Source organism: Zonotrichia leucophrys, chromosome 1 (genome assembly GCF_028769735.1).
Source record: "Zonotrichia leucophrys gambelii isolate GWCS_2022_RI chromosome 1, RI_Zleu_2.0, whole genome shotgun sequence".
Taxonomy (NCBI): domain Eukaryota; kingdom Metazoa; phylum Chordata; class Aves; order Passeriformes; family Passerellidae; genus Zonotrichia; species Zonotrichia leucophrys.
In genome coordinates this window covers 15,423,338-15,438,477 of record NC_088169.1, presented here as the reverse complement: position 1 = coordinate 15,438,477, position 15,140 = coordinate 15,423,338, and the positions used below count along the sequence as shown (strand labels likewise).

Below are 15,140 nucleotides of genomic sequence, written 5' to 3'. Positions count from 1 at the left end.
ATCTGTATAAAGTATAAACACAGACTTAGAGAATTGTAGTGAGGAAGGATTGGTTGTTTTTAGGACTGTGTGAGTCCTCATTAAAGAGACTAAGATAATGTGGTAGGTTTTGGTGGTTTTTTTAGTTTTAAGCATTTAAAAAAATACAGTCAACTTTCCATGAGATAACTACTACAGCGTTTTGCGTCTGTTGTTGTGTCACAGGTTTCAATGGTCGTGAATTAGGATTTGTCAAGCACCACTGGATTTTTTTCGTGTACTGTTTGACTCAGCCATCTGTGTGGGCAGAGATTCAATATGTCTTTCACAGCAACTCTTCTGTAGCTCTTGTTTTTCATACTAGCACTATCCTCTTTTTGAAAATAAAAAACTTGAAGTGCTGCTGCAGATTACACTGCAGTCTAAGTAGGAGAAACAAAGAGATTTTGTGGAGATAGATTTTTGTATTCAAGACTTTCAGTGCTGTGGCCAGAGAAAAGCTAGCAGGCTGACAAATGTGCATCAGTCTGATTAACTTGCCACTGCTGTCTGGATACATGGTACATGAAGAAAATGGAAAAAAAAGGTGAACAAAAAACCTAACTGTAACTAGAAATTGTTGGTTATATAAAATATATGGTAAAATTATTGATGGAAATAAAAAAAGATGTAAACTTTCACAGTCAAAGGCCTTTTAGTCAAGTCTAGGTCTACTTTTAGGGTCATTCCCAGAATAGTGGGGTATAATCCTCTAACTTCTAAACCTCAGGTGGGCAAATTATTTTGGTACTGGCATGAATTGCTACAATTCTGTGAAGCAGTTGTATCCATTCAGAAATCCTATTAAATAGTAGTAAAACCTGTTCTTGAAGTTAAGGACATTTGAATACTTCAGTGGCTGACAGCAGAACAGGATCTCCTTACACCGTGGGCTTTTTTTGGTGGTGCTTCAATGCATCAGAGAAGTGCAGCCTGCAATGATGTAAATGGTCTTGGTTTGTGACTGAACAATTCTGGATGTTCGGGTTTAGCACACCCTCTGAGTGTGCATTGTGTAAAGCATTGTAGTAGGAGAATGCTCCCCACACCAAAATGGATGTCCTTCTTTTCACCATGGTGACATACTCAATGCATGCATTTCCTTCCATTGTAGGTAGAATGTATTCAGCTGGGTTTCTTTGCCTTATTGTTTTTGGTGAATGAGCCCTGATGATGTTTATGGTGTGACTGTTTTGTAGTTTTAGTAAAGAGGTGCATTGTTTGTAAGCCCATAACTTCTTACTTACAAAGAAAGTGTTACTGGTTTAGAGTCTCCTTTATTAGAAACTTCATACAGTCCTGCTAGCTGTGCTTGGTTATTACTTGTCCTGACAGGGTAAATCTGCTTTGTACACAAGGTAGTGGGAGTAAACAAATGAAACCAAAGCAAAAAGAAATAAAAGACTTTAGTGGTTCTTTACTCACCCCACCAGTATTGCACTATTTGTCAACTGGGTTTCAGCCTTAAACCTTTGAATCTTGTTTCCTTTATGCATTTCCCTTTTTGCTGGTTTGAGTGGTATACCAAACCTGTCACTAAGTGCTGCCTTAGAATGCTATGGTACTTAACTGTATTGTGCTCCTGGAACAGCTGTAGAAGTTTAATAGAGCACTCGTTTAAAGAGTTCCTTTGTCCAGTGTGAATTTTCCTGCATTCTTCCCTGATTCTACATAAAGCAGTTCCATTAGAAATACAAATGAAATGTTTGTTTCATGAAAGCCTAGAACTATGAACCTTGGATGGCTTAGGCAGTGTATATACAACAGTATTGTGCATTCAGATTTTTATTTGACCTTAATATGTTGCCTTTGAAGACTGCATTATAGTACTGCTTTGGTTGCCTCTCTCTTTGAAAGATTTTGGACTATTATGTTTAATCAAAAGGCTTTGAGGATGTTTTCCCTTGTTAGGGTGCTAAAATAAGTATGATACTGGTTTTAAACCACGCACAGTGTTTATTGTTATAAAATATCTCAGTACTACAACTAATGGTGAAATAGGATTAATTTTTGGTTTGGGTTATGCTTTTACTAACAGCAGTCTGAATTTGTCCAAATTGCAACTTTTTAAAGTGAGATTGTTATTTCTATGTATTATTTCCCCTTAATGTTTTATGAAGAAGGCAGATGAGGAGGCTAAAGCATATGAGGACAAAAAAGTTGATAATGTAGAAGTACTGAGGGTATTTATCTCCTTTGCAAATTTTTAATTGTTTTTGAAGGATTTTTCTTCATGTGGAATCAGTGACTATTAATAGCTGTTGACTTGTATTATTTCTTAATTCTGTGATGGAATTAGCTGTGCTATGTTAATGTGGCTGGTTTTTCTAATAGTCCTTCAGGGTGGTTTCATGAATGAATGTTTAATAATATAACTTATTTTTTCATTCTGAAAGATGCTGACGCTGCTAAAAATGCTAATTAGGTCTCAATTCATAAAAGTGTACACATATGCATGTGTGTTGCAGCCTACATTACATGTGTATAAACAAAGTCAAATTTCAGAGCTGTTAGATTATTTATGTCCAACACTGGTTTAAAAAAGTGTGAAAAGAACCAGTTGCCTTTTCATGCCTTATCTTAGGAAAACCTTACATCCTATATAGATCAGGGCATTGAAGTTGATGGACTTTAGTGTTAATTAAAAAAAAAAAAAAAAAAAGTAAGCACCAGTGTTTTTTCCCTGTGGATGAGGTGTTTCAAAGCTCTTCATCTTGCCCTGGTGTCTCATAAGGTAAAAGTTCACAATGTGGGTTTGCACTGTGACAAAATATCATGGTTCCCACTTTTCCAGCTGTATTCATGATCACAAAATGTCTATGAACTTAATTATCCTTGAAACCCATTACCCACTCATTTGTGAAAGTGGTTTGAAAATGACTAATGGCCTCAAGTGTTGGAAAGGAGAAGGATTGAGAAAATGGGAAACTAAAGGCAAAAAATACCATGTGTTTGCAAAAGCATTCACGTGATTGTGTAAATTTATTTTCCTTAAGATATCAGGTGTAGAAGGGTTAGAGAAATAATGAAAATGGGAAACCAGCAGAGGTTTGGAAGAGGAAATGTGGAAAGGGCATGTGGTAGGCATGCTGTGGAGCTACAACGTGTTTTCATGTGGGTGTTGTAAGGAAATCACTATTTTGAAGGAAGAACAAACAAATTACATGAGAAACAGTAAAAAATCTTCCACAAAGAGGGAAATGTGCATTGGAAATATCTTGGAAATGCCTGTGAGAGGTGAGACAATGAGACACAGATCAATGTTACAGCAGGAAGTGAGACAACATGTGGCCCCAGAACAAGGCAGTTCTTTACTTCCTGTTTTAATTTGAAAGCACCAAACTGGACAGTACAGATGTTGAAAATTGCAAGTTTTTCTCAGGGAATTTTCTTCACTGTAGTTGTATAAAGTTCCTCAGACCTGAAGGTCCTAGGGTCTGTGAAAAATGTGGCTTTGAAAGAAAAGCATAGAAGCATTGCAAGGTGATAGAAGTGACTTTGCCAAGCCAAGGAAATATTATTTTTTTTTAAGTAGAGAGAAGTTGTCTAATTAAACAAGGAATTTCTTACACCTGGTGCAGGTCTCAAGGAAGAAAGTGTTTTAGCAGTCATCTGCAGTTATACTATATGTAGGCTTTATTTACATTTATACAAGTTGATTCATCTATTCGCAGTCAATAATATTGTGCTGTATTAAAATTATAAGCAATGGGTATATTACCAATGAGGAGTTTTTTTTGTCAGATTGGTATTTTTTACTGTGTCTCATGTGAAATCCAATTGGTGATCCTGCAGTGAAGTTTCTGTTGCTATTTTTTTTGAAACTACTGGCATGTTGTTACACTGAATATTGCTGGACTTTGGCTACTGAAGTTGAGGCTTGGAATGGAATCCCAAAATACATTTCCTTTGGAGGAAAATATTTAGAGAGGCCTTTCCCATTTATCCAGCTGCTTATGTAGAAGTGGCTGTGTAATTGTGCATGTAGATTGCCTCCAGGGATGTGATCTGAACTGGAGATGGGGAGAAAAGGGAGCTGCAATTTTACTGGTCCAGTTTGCAGCAATACCCCAGAGAGGCATCTGCAGAAATTGATGCAAGGGAGTTGGTTTAAATGCTACAGAGACTTCCAGAGGAGGCAACTGGAGGATCCCTTTGGTTTTCTGCAGAAGCAGAGTTTATTTAAACCATGAATCTGCCTCCTTATCTTTTTAAGTTGTGAAGCACTTCTCAAAATCTTACATCTTAGTTGTGGATTTGTAGTAGTCTTCTTCCTCCTGCTGGCACCCTTGCTGCCTGCTTGACATGCTGTTGCCAGTAAGTCTTCACTGGGATAACTTAAATGTAACTAAAATGAGTAATGTCTCAGTCCCTTTGCCTGCTCTTTAAAGTCAACAAAGTTTACTTAGGGCATTTTTAATGATTTTCACTAAGAGTAATGATGGTAAAAAATACTCTTATTTTTCTCATGAACCGTGAAACCAAACTAAATTACAAAAGTATGAGGGAGGATGATGTGGTATTAGAAGCCAAAGCCTACTGTGTGATTTTGTTTAGAGAAATGCTGGAGGCTGTGAAATGTCAAATAGATTCCAGTTGTGTAATTTCAGGATCAAATTGTATTAACACCCATACTTAACGTAAAATAATACCATTTGCTAGTTTGATTCTATTCATCTTCAATAAAAGCAAGTTCCTAAATGAGCATGACCTTTTTAAATCAAGGTTTCAGGTAGATTTCAGAACCTCAGTAGTTACAATTATGGAAGGAAAAATCAGTGGTTTTATACATCTTGACTAATGTAGTTCTTCAAACACAATCATCACAGAATCACAGAACCCTGAGTTAGAATGGACCCAACATGATCATTGAGTCCATCTCCTGACTCTGCACGGGACACCCCAACAATGACACCATGTGCCCGAAAGCATTGCCCAAATACTTCTTGAACTCAGTTCTGGTTTATAACCAAGCAGTTCAGTTACCTTGTTACCTTTCATCCTTTAATATGCTCATAAATGTCCTAAACTTTAGAAATAATCTCCGGGCCTGCTCTAGTGTGTCCCTACTGTATGGTTGTCATATGCTGCAGAAAACTTGGACGCTGAATTGTGAGTGTATGTCGATGTCCAGTGACTTTCATGAGGCACCTTTTGGAACTTACCTTAGCTTCCAGTGTCTGTGCTTTCATTTTAAAAGAATGTACTGGTTTCCTCTCTAGAAAATAAAGGCAGAAAGTGGATGTCATTATGTGATGTATTATATAAAATTAAAGCTGGTTGACTTAATTAAGCACCTCAGAGTTAATTCTGTCTTATGAACCATCAGGGCTGGATTGAGAGCCCTAGAGAAGAAAGAGAGCATGAGATGAAACCATCAGAGATAGTGGAGTTCACATGGGGTTATTAATGGACAATTCCAAATCTGCCCACACTAAAATTTCAGTAATTCTGTGTTTAGAATTAATGTAATTTAGAAACCTGTTAGTACCAGTAGAAACAGAGTATTTACAGCTATCACTGGCACTTGCTTATAGCAAAGTTCTTTGTACTGGAAATATCTTCAGGCTTAAATAAGGAAGGCATAATACCAAGCAGTGCTGTAAAACACTTCAAGGTAGGTGCAACTGTATGTGAAGTGATGAAAGAAGCCAGTTGGGGAAGGTATCAGTCACCCATCCTAATATAAAGACAACCTCACTACCACCTGTTTTTTTGTGTGTTTTAAGTGTTTGAAGCAGGTATATTAGAGACAAATGCTATCTTTGTGATGCTAATAATGCCCATAAAATCCTAATAAAGTCAAGCTCTTGACTCCTCTTAGAGAAAGTAACAGTCCTGCCTAGTGTTTGGCTACTTCTTGAATAAAGAATGAGTCACATATATGAGCTTACAGTTTGAGAGGCTTGTAGAACACAAATCAGATGACTGCCAGCTTCACTAACCAAATATATTTTAGCAGTGCCTCTAGAAGGCAAGCAAGCTTCCAGGTAGGCAAGCATTTTAAACATCCTGATATAAAGTTTTTAAAGGCTAGGACACATGTAGGTGAGGTCTGTGAATGTTGGATTACACTTTTCATTTCCCTAAGCAGTTCTGACTGTAGCAGTGTGTGAGAATGTTGGGTTGTGCTTCCAGTTTAGGCTTTGCAGCCACTTCTCAGCATTCATTGATGCATCTCTGGCTTTAAATGCTGTTTCCCCCTCTAGATTCTACCTATTCCAAGTCCCTCTACTACTTCTCCCAGATAGTAGATCAAATCCCAAGAATCCCAGTGAATCAGCCAAAAGCTTCTCTGATCTCATTCACATCTGGACACTGCTCATATCACAGGAGGAAGTAGTGCCTCTGGCTGTCTTTGTAAGGGTATTCCCAAACCAATGCAGAAGGCCAGCTGGGCTTCTTCTGGGGTAGTAAAGGTAGTACAGAAGTAAACTGTTAGGAATAATGCTTTTATAAATGGAATTTCTGAAAGAGGAACTTAAAACTGCAGGTAGATATCTGCTAGTGCTATTCAACTTTTTTCTTTTTTTTCTTCTTTTTTTAGATCACCTTTTGCTGCTGTCACAGATTACTCAGTAACAAGAAATAATGTCATACAACTCTGTCTGGAACTAACAACAATAGTACAACAGGTATGAGACAGTTTGCTTATCAGTTTATTTTTTTCTGAACTGTAAATGGCTATTACCTTTTTCCCCACAATTTTGTTTAAAACTGGCTATATCATTGTCCAACCAAAATAAGGGAATACTAGTATTTAGTAAATGCTTTTTTAAAATTCTATTTTCTGGTTTTATAGTACTAGTGTCTGTTCTGTGTATATGGCTCTGCATATCTCATCACTAATATTTATCTTGAGCTCTCTAGTATAATATAACCATGTAAAATGAGGTAACTACCTGATAATTTGCATCTTTAATTTCTTATATTTTGTCTTTTAATTTTAATTACCTGTCTGGTTCAAATGATACATATTTATTGAACTTTAGTAATCCTTTCTTTCCTAAGGTTTGTATAATCTAGACAGCTGTTGAAACATGTTGCCATGGGGTGGTTAGAATATTTTGATTATGTTTTTGTACATCCTACCTTCAAGAAATCCAGAAGTAGTTACTGAGAAGTAACTTGCTTAATGAGTTTCACTGGGGAATGCAAACCTGGGAACCTTCCCTGCCCTTCTGTCTGTGGGTTAGGTCTGTCTCTTGTTCTGCTGTCTGTTGTTCTGCTGAACTGTAAGGTCTCTGCTGCCAGGCAGAAGTCTGAGGGATGGTTTGCACTTGAGAAGTTAGAGTGGAGAAAAAGGGAGAGAGTGGGCTAGGCAGTAGGAGCACTGAGGAGACTTTCTGGTTTTCACAAGCATCACACCAAACTAAGAAAAACTAAACTTCTGAGTCAGCTGTCCAGACTGGTCATTTTCCACTGTGCGTCACTGTCTTTGGATAGTTTTTAGATGAGGGAAGGAGGCACCTGATCAATTTTCCCTATTAATGAGAAAGTGGGTAAAGTAGCAACCACAGCAGTATTTCCCAGGAATTAGGTCATTATCAATTCTTCTGAAAAATTCATCCCTATCCATCATACTGCTAATTCACCGTGGTATAGGTTGTTATTTCTCTAGGTATATTTTTCAGTGTGGATGATAATAATTGTTACTATTTAATACCTTTGGAGAACGGCATTTTTACCTTCTCCAAAAATGACATAGTTCTGCAATCAGAAAGCGGTTCATATATCCATACTTTGAAGTCAAAAGGAGCATTTATGTGCCTAAATTTAAGCATGTACTGAAATTGAATTGGGCTATATTCAGAAGAACAATAATGAAAAATTCCATTAGTGGTCTCAGCCATGTGTTTTGTGCTCAACTTAAATGCATTCCAATGGGGCATTTCAAAATGTCCTAGCTGCTGTTTTTGTAATGTGCTCACTGAACACACTGAGATTCTTCATTGTGCTTTCTTTTGGATGTAAATTAAATCTTTCAATATCACGTGGTTTTTCTGTCTCAGAATCTTGTTTTCTTTTATATGCAAAGCATTTTATAGTACCTTGCTAGCTTAGGGTTTTTTTATAAAAAATCTACAGAAGGCAATGTTGCATTTTTTCTTTTTAACAGCAGAGAACAGTTCCTTACAATGCTTAAAGGTTTATAAAAGGTATACAGTCTGTACTTTTTTAATACCTTTGAACTTTTTTAAGACTTTTGTAAAATTTAAAAACAGAACTTTAGTAGCTGAGTTCCATTAGGAACTTTTGGTGTTGATTAATTTATAGTCAATGTTTAGATTTATTAACCAAAACACCAATTCTGTAGTCAATATGAAGAATAAAAAGCAATAAACTTAAAATGGCTTGCTTGAATTATTTTGCACATTTTGAAGGTAATTGTAATACTGTGTTTTTTCATAGAGTTAAATGATATTGGGCATCTCCCTCATTATCAAAGCTAAGTGGATAATGAATTAAAATGACAGTATTGCATCACTCTTATAGGGATAAAGTCTAAGAAAACCTAATGAGTGTCTGTTTTAACTTATAAATAATTAGAATAGCTGGAGTTATAGACAGATTTTGGTATAAAATGTGGGAAGACACATGCTTTGTTTTAACTATCAGGTTTTCTATGTGTGTTGCACATTGCCCAGGGCCTGACAGGCCAGTGTGCAGTGGATATTTGCCGGTGAGAGCAGGCCCCTCAGACCACTGCAAGTTATCACTGTAGCCTGCACTAATCATCTGCTTCTATGCAGCTGCTTTATTTTGGCTGAGGTATTTTTTCCTCCCCCTTAGGATTTTAGGGTATTGTTTCACAGCCTCTTCCTGCAGGTTTTGACTCGTAATACTGTCCTCCTTGCTGATGGCTTCTATAATTTAGGGCTTGCATTCTTGTTCATTTTTGTAAGAAACTTTCCTTGCAGAAAAACTAGAGGGGATAAAAAAGAATTTAAAAAACAAATCCATGAGACTGTTATTATTTTTTGCTACCATTTCCTTGAATTCTCTCTCCTACACATATCTGCCTCTCAGTAGGAATTGAAGGCTGAGCATTATCTGTACTTTGTTTCCTTTGCTATGCATAAAGAAGGCATAGATCCTGTACTATCAAGTTCTTTCTTGATGGTACAGGATAGATGTCAAAGGGCTATGGTTGTGTGTATGTGAGATTGCTTTGTGTTGTGTTTGTTTGCCTTCGGTTCATTCACGAATTTAGATTTCTGTTGACAGAATTACTCCAGTCACAAATGTGTGTCAGGAAGAACATGAGAGCCTGTTCTTGATGGTGTTCATGGAAATCTTGCTGTTGACTTAGATAGCTGGGTTATTCAGCTTCAGTGGGAGCCAAGAACTGGTTGGTCCTTTTGAGTGTGCTCATTTTGGTTTAGAAAGGTAGCAGTAGCTAGACCAATAACTGTAGGGAACAGCAGATTTCTTGCTTTCTTTGGGAATCTGTAGATAGCTTTTATTTTTATTCTCAATGCTCTTATTCCTCAAATTCATTAAGGTTTCACTAAAGAAGCTTTCTTCTTTAAAATTGAAGCCCTGGAAATCTTGGGAATATCTGAAAAGTCTAATTTTATGTTGACTTTGTAAGTTAACAGACAGTAAAGAAAATTTTGCTGCTGAACACACTATTTCTTTTGCTGCTCTGTAATAGTGATCATTAGAAGCCCTCATCACATGTTTTTTACTTTCCTTAATCAGCCTTCACAATGATTTGTGGTGTTTATTTCGTTTTCAAACCACCGATGTTTATCTTGCAGCTTTAGTGTCTGGTGGGATTTACTCAGGAGTATGCTGCAGTAGGAGCATAGCTGTAGGCCTGTAAATACTCCTTTAGAAAAGCTTCAGTGCACTTAATTCTCTGCCTGAAGACCTCTTTGAAGAGCTGTGGTGGAAGCAGTGCTGTGTAACCGGGGTGGAGATGGAGAGCAGTCACTTGGCTGGCATGGATCTGCCTTGCATTGCTGCACAGAGCACACTTCTGTCATCAGCTGTCACAGCAACTTCTGGAGGTCACCTCAGATTTTGGGTGACACGGGGTGAGAACCTGAGTGATGCAATTTGGGAGGTGGCAGCCAGGATAGAAGATAGCCAAGAGAGACCAAGATAATCGTACACAAATGCACTGTCTGGACTTTATGGGCACCTGTGATTTTGGGCTAAAAGCTGTGCTGTAGAGCACACAGAAATGCTCTGTGCACTGCTTTAGCTGAGAGGTTTGGAACTTTTTTCCCATTTAAAGGCATTTAAGATATAAAAGAAAATGCATCCACATATTCCTTGCCCAATGGATGCACTTCCCATCCCATGGGATATTTCTGTTGGGCTTTTAGCCATGGCTGTTTCTCAGATAAAAGATGTTGAAAAGGATCACAAATTATTTCTTGGAAAATGCACTATTTTTTATGTCATTGTGGGTTTTGTAATCACACGGCTGTAAACTCAAAAGAGAAATGTTTCAAATGTTAAGTTTCACTGAGAAATGTCAGTAGAGGCTTGTTTTCCAGTTAAAAGGATAAAATGGAAATTTACCTTCCTAGCTCCCCTGCTCTGACTCAGAATTCAAATGCAGTGATATAAAGTGGTTCTATTCATTTGCTAAGGACAGTATCAAAATCATGAATGAAGAAGAATAATTAATGTCCTGAGTGCCAGTCTTAGAAATTATCTCTCATCTTTTCCATCACAATTCCTCACTTTTGTTTTTAAGTCCTAATTATTAAGGACTTTAAGGACTCACTAAATATAGCTTAAAATTTTAAAATTTCAGGTCATACCAAATTGCTAATTATCTCAGGTATCTTTAGCTAATAAAATGGTTTTTATATTTTAGTGGTGTGAAGCTATGATTGGATCATCATTAAAGCTGCTTTGGGCCTCCAGATTGTAGGAATTTTCAAAGCAACATGTGTCGGCTGGAAACAGTTGCATATTAAATTTTAAAGTTTTTTATTTACATTTTTAGCATTATTCATTCCACCCCAACTTTATTACCGAATGTTTGGAGAAAAAACTTTGTTAGCTTGCTCTGGTAATAATAATTTCTTTCCCATCTTTTTAGATAAAAATACTGCATGATGAGGAGGCCACATTCTTGAAGTTTCCTATCTGTATGCATAGCACTCTCTTTATACAGTGTATATATTTTTGTTTATACAAAACTGCCCCATATTTGTTAAGTGTTCAATTGAGGGGGAAGTGTACAAATATGTAGCTAGATAGATGTGGGGGAAAGTTATAACTAAATAGCTCCCCTTGAAAACAATTCACAGGCAATATCTGCCTGTGTATCAAAAGGGTTTTCATAGGAGAGTATTATAAGTCATTGTCAGTAATGCTGACAGGAATTCACTTATCTTGTATCCTTCATGCACTGCTCTTATGCAAGATTTTCTGTTCTATAGGTTTCAAAGCACCTCTCAGTAGTGGTGTTTCAGGATGCATACTGATCTGTGCACTTATTCTCTTCACTTTTGAAAGTTAATGTGTATTGCATATAATGTATGTATAGTCAAAAATAGAAACTAAAGGATTGTGGAGAGCATGAAACTGTTGTTTGTTTACAAGAAGCTATATCAAAGTAGTTTAAATGTATGCTCATGTATGCTCTTTAGCAATGTTTTTCTCTTTTTCATAGTAAAGTAGCTTATTTCTTTTAAAGCACACTTTTATGGAAAATTTCAGATGTAATTTAATGTAATGTAAAAAGTGCCTGAGGTACTTAGCGTTGATGCCTGATTCTGGTAGTTTGTTTCTGCTATTTGATTATACAGGTTTTTTTCCCCTTGAAATGGTTTACTTGTATATATATTCTCTTTTGATGTAAATTTTGAAATGCTTTTTGAAATGGAATTAGCCATGGAATAACTGAAAGATTAAAAAGTCAATAATAGTCTATTGGGATGAACCTCTACTAGAGCTGATTTGATGACTCAGTAGTTGCCATTGAGATAGGTGCTGTAAAGAGGTACGGGGTTTTCTTCCTAAAGTTGTGTACTGCTGTATATGTCTGTGATGTGACATTTTCAAAGTAGCTTATGAAGCTGCCACCCTGTAAAGGTGAATTTGTTTTCTTTTCCATTCTCAGAGAAAGTAATTTTCTTTTCCTAGGGGATAGAAGGAAAAAAAACCCCAAAACCCACCAAAGTACTCGATTGCCTAATAGGTAAAAAACTTAGCGACCAGAAAGCAAAAATGAGTTGGTATTGGCTTGTTTTGTTATTTTTAGGCTTTTTTTGTTTTTTGTTTGCTTGCTTTTCTTCTGGATTAATGATTGACAGTATCTGAACATGGGGAAGAGTGAAACACAAAGCAGAATATTTTGTGAAAAAAGAGTATTCTTTTTCACAGTGCATGTGTTGGTAAACCAATGCAGCTGTTAAATTTTTCTAAGAAATGGCGGTTGAGTGAGTCAAGGTGACAGTGAAGGAGTCAGGGACTATGGAGCCACATGCAGAAAGTTGCAGAAAGTTGGTGAAAACTGAGATAAAGTGTAGATAGGAGAGAAAATGTGGTTTTGCGTCTCATGTTTCCTTTAAACAAAAGCTTTCTTTACAAGGCTGATGTGGGCCCTGTGTCTGTGCACACTGAGTGGCATCACAGTCTCCCTCTGAGTGAGGCATGCAGGATATGCCACTCTTACTGTGTAATTCGTTATACATGGTAACTTCCATGATTAATGGTGATGTGTGGTGTTGGTCATATCAGTAGGTGTGAAGCCTGAGATTCTGCATTTATTACTTTGGACACTGATCTCCTTTCCCAGGCCAGAGCACTCTCTGTAACCAGGTACACTGAAGCACATTCCAGTTCAGTACGGTGAGTTACAGAAACCATGTGTTGCCAAGGAACCAGTAAGAGCCTTAAGCATAAATTAGTGTAGTGTCTGTCTTCATTTCAGGACTATGAATGCGTCTGTTTGCTTAAATCCATTACAAATACATACATTTGAGATGATCCAACATGAAACGTTGAAGTTGTAGCAGAGTCTGGAATTATCTCTACCTAAATATTAGTACTTTTTTCAGTTCAAATAATTTAATTTTTTCTACTGGCAAAATAACCACCTATAAAAATATAAAACATGCAATATTTTGCTGCAGTTGTATTTTTAAAACTGGGATTATTTACCATGGCACTATTGGAAGAAAAGCAGAACTGAAAAATTAAAAAGTTATTTACCTCTAAATTGTCTTGGAAGTGACATTGAAAATTTAAGAACTGTGCAATACATTGTGCTACAAGCTCTGTTTTGCATGCCAATAATAAAACAGTTTTGGATGCATGAGGCTTATTTAGAGGTGTGGGAAGTGTTTTGAGTTTGGTTTTTTTTCCTTTGGATGTACAATTTTTTCCTCAGTTCCTATCTCTCATCTGTTAATAGTTTCAGTGGATTTTTTTTTGCCTCTGAGAATGTCACCAAGTAGAGAAATCATCTGAGCAGCTGAAATTTGACTTAGGCCATGTAAGCACTTGGATTCTGAAGGATGTATGAGCAAGTATCAGTGATTTTACTTGGTGCTGAAATACTGGCTGTGGCTTCTGACTGAATGGTGTGCTGGCTCATTTTAGAAAAAAGGAAGAGGTGTAACTCTCTACATGCAAAGTAAGAATTAATATGTGACCAGATCCCTAAGGAAAACAACATGATGTCTTTTACAGAAAGGAGAAATAATTGGAAATGGAAAATTACTTCAGAAAGATAGAATAAAAGAGCTTAGTGTACCTATTGCATCTCTCTTAATCCAGCAAGCAATTTTTCCCTGTAGTTGCTTGGTCTGTGGGTGATTTATGTAAGTTGTATTAAATTTCTACATGAAGTATTCTGTTACTATGGTGATAGGTGCCACTCCACACAGATTGTTTAAATAAAATTAAAGCAATTCTTTGTACTCAGTAAGCTGAGTAATTGCTATTAGTTTGTACACAGGGGTTATGAACTTAGAGTACTGCAGGTTTATTGCATTTTCAGGGAAAGGCTCTAGACTTCTAGAAGCATGTGTGTAGGTTGCATAAGAAATGTCCCTTTTTATAGCATTTATTTAGTAGCTTGCATTGTATTTTCCCAATAGAGAGTTTTTCCTTCTCCTCTTGCTGTGATGCCTGCTCACCATTCTGCTTTCCCCCACCTCTCTCAGTTCTTACGCACATTTCCAGTGGGCAAGGACAAAGTGGGTCCTACAGGTTCAGGTGAGTTTACTGGCATTAGTGTGGAGGGGAAGGGACTTAATTCTAATAGAATGAGGATGTTATAGACCCAGTGGCAAGAAACTGCAGGAATTGAATAACTGTAGCATAAATGAGAAAGAAAGCAAATATTTCTGAACGGCAGTGGGAATAAAATCGACAGGATTTGTGTGGGAAGCGAAGAGGAGTTGAAAATGGCACCCAGGTTGTGAGCTTGTGGGACATAAGGTGGTGGAGCTGTTGACAGAGATAGGGAAAGAAAGGGGGAACAGGGAGTGTTTGGGAAGAAACGTGATTGCAGCTCTTCAGCATCCTGTGTAAGGGCTGGTGGCAAATATCCAGAAGGAGATTCTGAACTGAGAATGTGAACAGAAGGGCTGAGAGATCTGTGACTCATCCACACAGAGATGATAATTAAAGCAGCATGATTTTAGGAGGCTGCTGAGCAATAGGGAAGAGGTTGCAGAAAAGGGGAGAGTTGAGGATAGAGCTCCCTGGGACTGTTGCAGTTGAAGCAGCCGTAATGGGAGACTTTTTGAGCAGCCCAGTGGAAAGAAAGTCATGGAAATAGCATATTTTGGGATGGTTACTTAGAAATACAGTGCAAATTTTAACAGTGTCTGTGTAGTTTTAAAAATTCATTTCCTGTGGCAGCAGCCAAGGGTTACCTGTGCAAGCACTGAGTGTTGTATAGCTCGGAGGAGCTTGCTATTGCATTTTAGTTAGGCAAGAGAGAAAAGTATTTCCTTTCCCCCTCTCTCTTTTCCAAACATTTGTAATTTTCAGTGTCAAGGTCCATACCTTTTGTATCCAACAACCTGCCAGACCTCAAAATATAAGATGTGGTAAAGCACATCAGGAAGTGGCTGACTGTTTCGTGCTCTTATTTCTTAGCATGTTGCCAGAGGGGAATGTTAACTGCTTACTAGCTT

The 15,140-nt window shown here is 37.2% G+C and overlaps 1 protein-coding gene across 7 annotated transcripts in view; it reads left to right on the top strand.

Moving 5' to 3' along the window:
• CNKSR2 (connector enhancer of kinase suppressor of Ras 2) overlaps positions 1-15,140 on the top strand; it is a 209,482-nt gene that overhangs the window by 54,240 nt on the left and 140,102 nt on the right. For all 7 annotated transcript variants that reach the window (XM_064707352.1, XM_064707362.1, XM_064707373.1 and 4 more), the window contains exon 4: positions 6,566-6,653. In XM_064707352.1, the coding sequence (XP_064563422.1) occupies positions 6,566-6,653 (88 nt within the window). The remainder of the gene's footprint in view (positions 1-6,565; positions 6,654-15,140) is intronic.